General features: G+C 36.2%; 1 protein-coding gene across 1 annotated transcript; it reads right to left on the reverse strand.

Moving 5' to 3' along the window:
* Positions 1-6,766: 6,766 nt before the first annotated feature.
* On the reverse strand, positions 6,767-7,830 carry LOC147409844 (uncharacterized). Its single transcript, XM_086459823.1, has one exon. The coding sequence runs from the start codon at positions 7,496-7,498 to the stop codon at positions 6,983-6,985; it is 516 nt and encodes a 171-aa protein (XP_086315949.1). The 5' UTR covers positions 7,499-7,830; the 3' UTR covers positions 6,767-6,982.
* Between the last annotated feature and the right edge of the window lie 986 nt (positions 7,831-8,816).

The raw sequence follows: 8,816 nt of genomic DNA on the forward strand, positions 1-8,816 counted from the left end.
CTCATTCCAAGACAGCAACAGGGTTTCCCTCCCCATCCAGTTGAAAAGGTGAGACTAGCCCAAAATGCCAAATCTAAGACATACTCCTAACAAGAGAAACAAGAGGACTTTCTTCCTTATCTTCCTCTTCATTGCCTTCTTTCTCCTCCTCGTACTAAAGTCGAGCAGCCTCAAAGTCTTCATAGTAAGCCCTAGTAGAAGGTTCCTCTACTAATCGAAAGTATTGGGCCTGTAGTTTCCCTAATAGTTTCCTGGTCTCAGCCTCATCTTCCTTGGCCTGAGCTACTTTAGCTGATTCAATACCACCTCTTAGGGAGCCTAGCTCAAACTCTTGTTGTTGCACTTTCTCTCAGAGATCCGTTAACTTTACATCTCTCATTTGCATTCTCTCTTTTTCAGTTGGTTAGTTCTAGTTGAAAAATACCCTAGAGATCTATCATCTTCTTATCGGTGCTAGGTTTTCCTAAGAAAATTGGGCCAAGTTAGCCTCCATCTTCTCCCTAGCCTTTTGGGAAAATTGGCTAAAAGAGGCTAGCTCAGCCTGGAGTAGAGTTATTTTTTTTTTCATGCTCCCTAATCAGAGCAGTTGTCTGGTCCTCAACTTCACGCCATTTCAAGAAGGCTAAGGTTCCACATATGTTAGCCTGTAAAGAAGAGTAAAGCAATTAAGTGAGTAAAGCCTGAAAAGTAAATAGCAGAACAAGAAGAGTAGAGAGCTACCTGATAGAGGCCATGAACAAACTGATCGAAACCCAAGTTAGCATTGGCCTGGTCTACAACATCCCAATCCTTGGGAAAAATGAAGTGGGAGAGTAGAGAGGCAGCAATAATAGGGTTCCTCACCCCGCGGCTCTTATTGTAGACGTGGTTGAAGGAAGTCCGCAAATCATTGTACTTATTTCTACCTTAGAGGAGGGCTTCACGACTCTTCCAGGAGAATGCAGTTTCCTTAAGAAGAGTCTTAAGGTGACTGACACCCTCTTGTTTTGACTCTTGTGGAAGGGGAAGGATCCCTCAAAACTTTCTTGACCAACTTACGCCTTTTACGTAGTTGAAGGTTAGGAGCAGGGCGGTGCTTCGTGATAATTTCCAATCTCTATTCTACCCGAGCCTAAATCTCCTCAGGAAGCCCAGTATGAATAGTAACAGCTACAACAGTAGCAATAGTAATAGCAGTAGCTACAATAAAAGCAAAAGCAGAAGCAGGAATGACCTGTTTCCCACGCACTAGTATTAACTGGCCTGCTTTTTTAGGGAAAGTGGAGCCTTAAAAGGCCAGACTCATCCTCTTCTTCTTCTTGGCTGGGTCAGTAGGAGGAGCAGCCCAGATGGCATGGGAATAGGAGAAAGAAAACTCTGAGAAGTCAATGTTAATGGCATCGGAGGACCCTTATAGAATTGGAGATGAAGGAAGATTAGAAATAGAGGCCAAGAAAGGATCAAGATCTTCCGGGATATGTTCGGCATGACCAAAGGAAGCCTGACCATATAAGGTATGTCGTGTAGGTGGTTAAGGAAAAACAAAGGCAAGGAGAAAAGGGAGATCTTTTGAGATCGATTTAGCCTGATCAAAATAGACTCGTCGTATAGGTGGTCGAGGCAAAAACAAAAGAGAAGTCTTCCATCACCACCCCCTCAGCAACTCTACTTTGGAGGTCCACTGCCACTAGCCTCCGATCTTTGGATGCTCTGCACTACTCTTTCCTAGCATTGACAATGGAAAAGGCAAAAAAATCTGTGAAGAAAAATAAAGCAAAAATTAAAAACAGATTAAGTTGTAGACCGGACAGTGGATTTAAACAACCAGAAACCTAAAGTCAGTCTTACCTTGAAAGGTCTGAGGGACTCTAAATCTCTCATGAGGAATGCTAGGGGAAAACTTCCAGTTCTTGGAGATAAACATGGGGTCATTGTACCACCATTTGTCAACACTGGAGAAAGAAGGAGCCAGTGCTACTACTGCACTCTTGGAAAATAGTGAATAATACCCCAGACGTTGGGAGATGACTTTTAGATTGTATTTGGAGAGAAAGTTATTGGGGTTATGCCCATTTTCTCCATAATCTCCACTAAATGGTAAAAGTTGCCAGACATTTGGCCTAGGGCCTAGTTTATCTTACTCAATACCTCCCTAAGGAAGTGAGAGAGAGGGAAACTAAAGCCGACCTTAATTTGACCGATGTATACCAAGATTTCTCCCTGACGGCATTCGCTAGGGTTATTGGGATCATTACTAACCCGAAGAGACATAGAGGTAGAAATATAGAGTCTCCGCTGAAGTTGGGTTATGTTAGCAACCATTAAGAAAGTAAGTATGCAGAAATATGAAGATAAAGAAATAAGATTATCTCAATCTGAGAGATGTAAAAGTAATAGTGAAGTAGAAAGAAAGAGATAAATAATTCTTCATAGAATGCAGAGAGACGAAATCATAGAGTTATATCACAATAAGAAGAAGAATAAGTACTATGTCTCATATTTATAAGAGAAAATAAAATAGTATATACAACTAAGAGGACAGCCTAAGTCCAACCTGAACGTCGCAGTTTGGGGGTAGTATAGATGATAGTGGGGTAAGTGGACGAACACAGATGAAGAGTGATTCGTCTTAATCATCAAAGATGATTTGAAACGACGGTGCATTAAATGTGTCTATTCATTAAGGGTAAAAGTAATTATAGAGAATCAAGACAGCTGATGAGAAAGTAGATACGTGTCTCGAGAAGACATAAAGACTTCGTGTCTCCTCGAGAGAGGATAATTATAGAGGGAAGCTGGTTAAGTGGTACCATGTACAAATTAGCATATGGGCGCTACCCTTCAATAGAGCAGGTCAAACTAGAAATCTCCCTAGTCTGGCTAGAAGGGTAGCACATTACTGAATGAGACCTAGTCTGCCAATCAGGACAAACTTGGTCATAAAATAATCGTAATCCTGATATGCGCACGTCGATCCCAGAGATCTCGGAGGAGATCTCTGCAGCATAATAAGACCAATCCAGAAGATCATTTTTCCATTTGTGGATCTACAGAATCAAGGGTTTCCCTAGGATTACCGCCCATGAGAGAAGAAAACCCTAATTCGTAGTAAGGGTTCATAAATATCACAGTTAGCATAGAAGCAGGGATATTTTTGACTGATTGGAGGTCTAACCAGATCTTTAGACCATTCCTCTACTTCTCTAACTTAAGCGTCGGAGTGATTTTGGCAGGTACCACATCGGTACGAGGAAAGCGGTGATAGGAGCGACTTTAGATCAGTGAGGCAAAGTCCATCAGCACCGTCTACCAGATTCTGACGGTACATTTATATTTCAAGACTTAACATCAGTTATATCCGTCACAAGTTCTACAGCGATCGAGGTTGTGACAAAATTTAGATCCGCTACTATAGTGAAATAGTCGTGCTATGGATAAATTCACCGCTATAGGTTATTTTTCTTATAGTGATCATTCATAATGATACAATGTATCTTATCCACTAGAATACGATGCATCTTATTTTATAACACCATGTCCAAACCCACATTGCTTAATTGTGTGTGTGGTGGTATGCCTTGTTATCTTTAGCTCATATTTAACACTGGCTAGAAACATAAGAATGTGACATGATTTTAAAAATCGTGATCTACGTAGAGTTATCTTGATATCATTTTTTATTGAGAAAAGATGTCGTAATCGAGTTAATGCGGGACGCAAATCAAGTCAACGGTTAAGGGTATTGATGGAAAATTCGAAATTATTTAAGTTTTCATTTATTTGGGTCTAAATTTATTGTTTAAGATTATTTTAGATTAGTTATTTATTTTAGGACTTTAATTTTATATTTTTTAGACTTATTTTCATGTTTCATTAGCCATCGTCTTAGTATAATATTTATAGGTAATTTACTAAGTTTAGTTTGTCTTATATTTAAATTTATTAGGGTTTAAAAATTAGGAGAGAGAAAGCTACGAAAATAAGGTTATTCATTTAGTAATTTAATTTGATATGATTCTTGATTTATTTCTTTATATAAATTGTATTAGGGTTTGTTTTTATTAAAAAATGTAGATTTGATAACTAGATAATGAGTTTCTTTGATAGAGTGAAATGAGTTCTTCATCATTCTTGGTGTGATTCTAAGGTTCTATTGTTCTATCCCTTCACTTTTTTTCTTCTAATGTTTATTTTTCTTTTAATTTATTTTATTTTTTCTTGAGTTTCTTTTAGTTCGATGTTCTTGATTTTCTTGATTCTTGATTATTGAAACCTACAAACCTCAAGCTTTAATCATTTCTCCCATTTTCTTCAATCTTTATTTTATTAATTTCTCTCCAAATCTTTAACCTTTAATCATTTTCTTATCCTACAAATCTTTAATCATTTTCATTGGGATTGTGGTCATATTTGCAAAAGTCGAAACTAAATACCCTAATCCCTTAGTATGATACCAAGGTTTTATCTTTCTATCTATTCTTTTTTTTTTCTTTTAATCTTTAATTTTTTTTATTTATTTAAATAAACTCATTTTTTATTCATCAAATCTTTATTTTTTTAAAAAATAAAAATAAACCTTAATACAATCTATATAAAGAAAATAAATCAAGAATCCTAGTCAAACTAAATTAGCAAATAAATAATTTTATTTTCTTAATTTTCTCCTAATTTTCATATTAGCTTTTTAATAAAAACAAGCAAAGTTACTACATTGCCCCTAAATATTATAAGACCGTGCACCAACAAAACATGGAAATAAGTCCAAAAATTATATAATTAAAGTTCTAAAATAAAAAAAATAAAATAAAAATTACCAATATAAAATAGTTCTAAAGGATAAATCTACACCCAAATAAATAAAAGCCTAAATAATTATAAATTTTTCATCGGGATCCTTGACCGTTGATTTGATTTATGTTCCGCATTACGAGTTTTTTTTTTTTTTTTTCTTTTCTTCATAAATTTGATTGGGCTTTAAAAGTATGAGACCGAGATGAATTGTCAGTAACTCTAGTTGTGGGACCACCATGATATTGAACATGGAGGGATCTATAAACACTACGAAAGCTGACGCTGATCCCATAGGCCCCACTGACCACAGTAAACCAAGAATATGTTAAAAAAACCTCAAAAGAACTCTTATCATTTCTAATATCTTTTCCCCTTATATTACATGATAAATTCAAGTATCTTAAGAGGATATTACAGATGGTAATCAACCTTACATGAGAATACCAAATCTACAAATCAAAAAAGTTAAAATATATATATATATATATATATATATATATATATATATATATATATATATATATATATATATATATATATAGGGTCCCGTTCAGCAACAACATTTTGACAAACATTTTGGCAAAACATTTTTCAAAACATGGGTTAGAGGTTTTGGAATGGGCTGATTTTTGGTGAGGATGATCTCTACGGTGAGGAGATCATCCTCACCAACAATCATCCCATTCCAAAACCTCTAACCCCAGTTTACAAGTTGAAAAATTGTGGACCGTCCATTTTTTGTAACCATTTTTTATGGGGTTAGAAGTTTTGGAATGGGCTGATTTTTGGTGATGATGATCTCCTCACTGTAGAGATCATCTTCACCAAAAAGCTGTCCATTCCAAAACCTCTAACCCATGTTTTGAAAAATGTTTTGCCAAAATGTTTGTTGCTGAACATTTCCCATATATATATATATATATATATATATATATATGGGTCCCTATCCGTGGCCAACAGTTTGGCAAACATTTTGGCAAACACTTTTTCAAAACATGGGTTAGAGGTCTTGGAATGGGCTGATTTTTGGTGAGGATGATCTCTACGGTGCGGAGATCATCCTCACCAAAAATCAGCTCATTCCAAAACTTCTAGCCCCATTTTACAAGTTGAAAAATCGTGAACCGTCCATTTTTTGTAAACCATTTTTGATGAGGTTAGAAGTTTTAGAATGGGCTGATTTTTGGTGATGATGATCTCCTCACCATAGAGATCATCCTCACCAAAAATCAGCCCATTCCAAGACCTCTAACCCATGTTTTGAAAAATGTGTTTGCCAAAATGTTTGCCAAGCTGTTGGCCATTGAACGCTACTCTATATATATATATATATATATAAAAGAAAGAAGGGAAAATCAAGTTATCTCATAAGGCTCTTTTTTATTTTCTCGCCTTCAATACTACTTGTATTCTGCTAGATGAATCAATGATCTGATTATCAAGTGATGAGCATCCACAAAATTAATTTGGACCATGTATAAAATTTCGTTACAGTTAATCTTCTCATTGACACATTTGTAAATTTTGATTTCAATGTATAGATGGAAGGAGAAATCTATAGGAATTTGGATCGGTTTTGTGGCTGCAAATTGGTTCCCTGTGCTAAGTTGATGGAGTTTCAATTTTCCAATCAAAAGATAGAAAAACTGTTGATAGATAATAATTAACAAAAATGTAACGATGATCTTGAGACATTTCTTTTCATTCTCATTCTCCACCTCTTTCTACATTAGATTGGACCCAGTTCAGATGCACAGTGATCAAGGTGCCTTGGAATTTCGGAATTGATGTAAAAAATCTAGAATTTTAGAAGTTGTATCTATAAGAGGAGAAACAATTGATGTATTTGAGAAATTGGTCTCAACACCTAAAAGCTCAATTTGATACAAGGAGGTAAAACAATGTACCAATGATGGGATCAACACTATTGTAATCAAGTCAAGAGTGTGCAAGGACAAGGCCAATGATACTTCACTTTCACACGAAGAAGACGATATAACAACAAAATCCTCAATTTGATCCAATAAGGGAAAACAATGTACCAATTATGACACCAATGGCATTCTAACCCAAGTTTGAAGAGGACGTCAATTAGGTTAATGACATGTCACTCTTCCGTGAAAAAAGATGATCGGATAAGAAAAACCTCAATCTGATCTAATGAGGGAAAAAAAATGTACCAATGATGACATGAACAGCATTTTAATCGAAATCAAGAGGACATTGACAAGGTTAATGGCATTTCACTCTCACGAGAAGAAGAAGACAAACTTGATGAACCCGATGTCCTACCACGAGAACGATGACCAGCATCTCCCTCTTGACATAATTCTTGATCATCCACGACGATGGTAGTTCCAAAATGGACACGTGCAGCACCGCCAGCTGGTGATTCCACCTTCGGAGAGTTAGACGTTGTTGCACCAACCTCAGCCATGGCCGTAGGCCCAACATTTGCACCTCCACCAGCACCTCTTCCACCACCACCACCACTGCCACGGCTAAAAACAGCTCTCGAAATGCATCTATACAAGATTGTAAGGAACCAAAAGAACCATGGAATTGCAACCAGAACCACTCCTGCAACAGGAAACCAGGCAGTGGATTCTGTTACAGGGACTGAGATGTAAATTATGAGGAAAATTCCTCCAGCGATTATAGCAAGAAAGAAAAGGAAAGATAGGAACCATACAAAGATGTTGCCCGTCCTTTGATCTGGTACCGGCATTGGTATGGATCTGAAAAGAGATTACAGATCAAACAAACACAGTAGGGAGGAATTTGTTTTTGATCTCTTTTCCTTCTTTTTCTTCATTTGAATTGATTGTAAAAAAGAATGTATTGCTAGTGTGAGAGAAGGATCCATGCAAGAAGATGGGTGTATGGGCTTGGCTTCTGTGTTGTTGCAGGAAGCCTGGAATGAGATTTCACATGGTGGACAGATTCAAACCCAGAGAGAGAGAGAGAGAGAGGTTGAAGGAAGCGTGAGGTTAAACGATTTTGATGGGTTGGTTATGATGTGTTGATTCTTACACTGAATGCTAGCAACGATTTTTTTTCTTTCTAAAATAATACTAATTAAAATGGGAAAATAATTAAAAAAGGGTATCTATCTATCTATCTATATATATAAAGTTATATTGTCGCACCACTTTTGTATAAAACTTTCATTTCCACAACAACTTTTTCTACTGCCACACCAACTGTGTGCAATTCTTTGGTATTTAAATAGGAATTGGTGTGGCAATAACAACTCTCTAATAAAACAATTCACGAAACTGAATATAATACACCAAATAAATAGATGAGCATCAAAATATCTCATATTTAATTATTCTAGGAACTTTTCTAAAGAAGAAATTTTATATTGGCTTTCTTTGTTTTTGTTAGCTTGGCCGGCTATTGGAAGAAAAAACTTGCATCTACTCCCCCTATTAAATATCCAGTCTCATCTCTCTTCAGACCTAACATAGTAGTTTCTAGGGAAAGACAAGACTTCTAGCCCATTACTTGGCAATGGATCCAAGGGGAAGCCAACTCATTTATCGACCCCAAAATGCAGCATGGATCGGTAGGAAATACCATTCCAGCACAATATGAGGCAGGGTGGGCACTAAATTAGCAGGTATATAATTTTTGGGATGCACACAATCGAGTTACGACACAAGAATCATTTTCTGAGTTCAAGAAAGATGTTTCGCTTGTCACTAGTGTTCTCGCTTGCTTGTTTAAGTCAAAGCCATAATTTGCTCTCTCTCTCTCTCTCTCTCTCAATTGCATTGATCCTACTAAAGTCTATTCTGTATTGTCATTGTAGTTTGCAGGAATGAGTCGAAGTAGGATTTTTCATTAAGAAAAACTAAAAGAAAAGTAAGAATTTAAACAATTTGGACCACCATTAATTGAGTTTCTACTTTATCTTCTCTTGTTCTAGATTTACTTTCTCCTTCCTCTTTCTCATTCTTTCCAGATCTCTTTCTGTGATCTAGAAATTTCAAGAATAAATTATGACTCATTTTTAAGATCTATCCTCTATTAATAGAAAG

This window comes from Akebia trifoliata, chromosome 2, assembly GCF_017979445.1.
Source record: "Akebia trifoliata isolate Shusen 1 chromosome 2, ASM1797944v1, whole genome shotgun sequence".
Classification (NCBI taxonomy): Eukaryota; Viridiplantae; Streptophyta; class Magnoliopsida; order Ranunculales; family Lardizabalaceae; genus Akebia; species Akebia trifoliata.

Bases quoted from the DNA above. Each gene is read 5' to 3' on its own strand.
- LOC147409844 (XM_086459823.1), bottom strand. From the start codon at position 7,498: ATGCCGGTACCAGATCAAAGGACGGGCAACATCTTTGTATGGTTCCTA.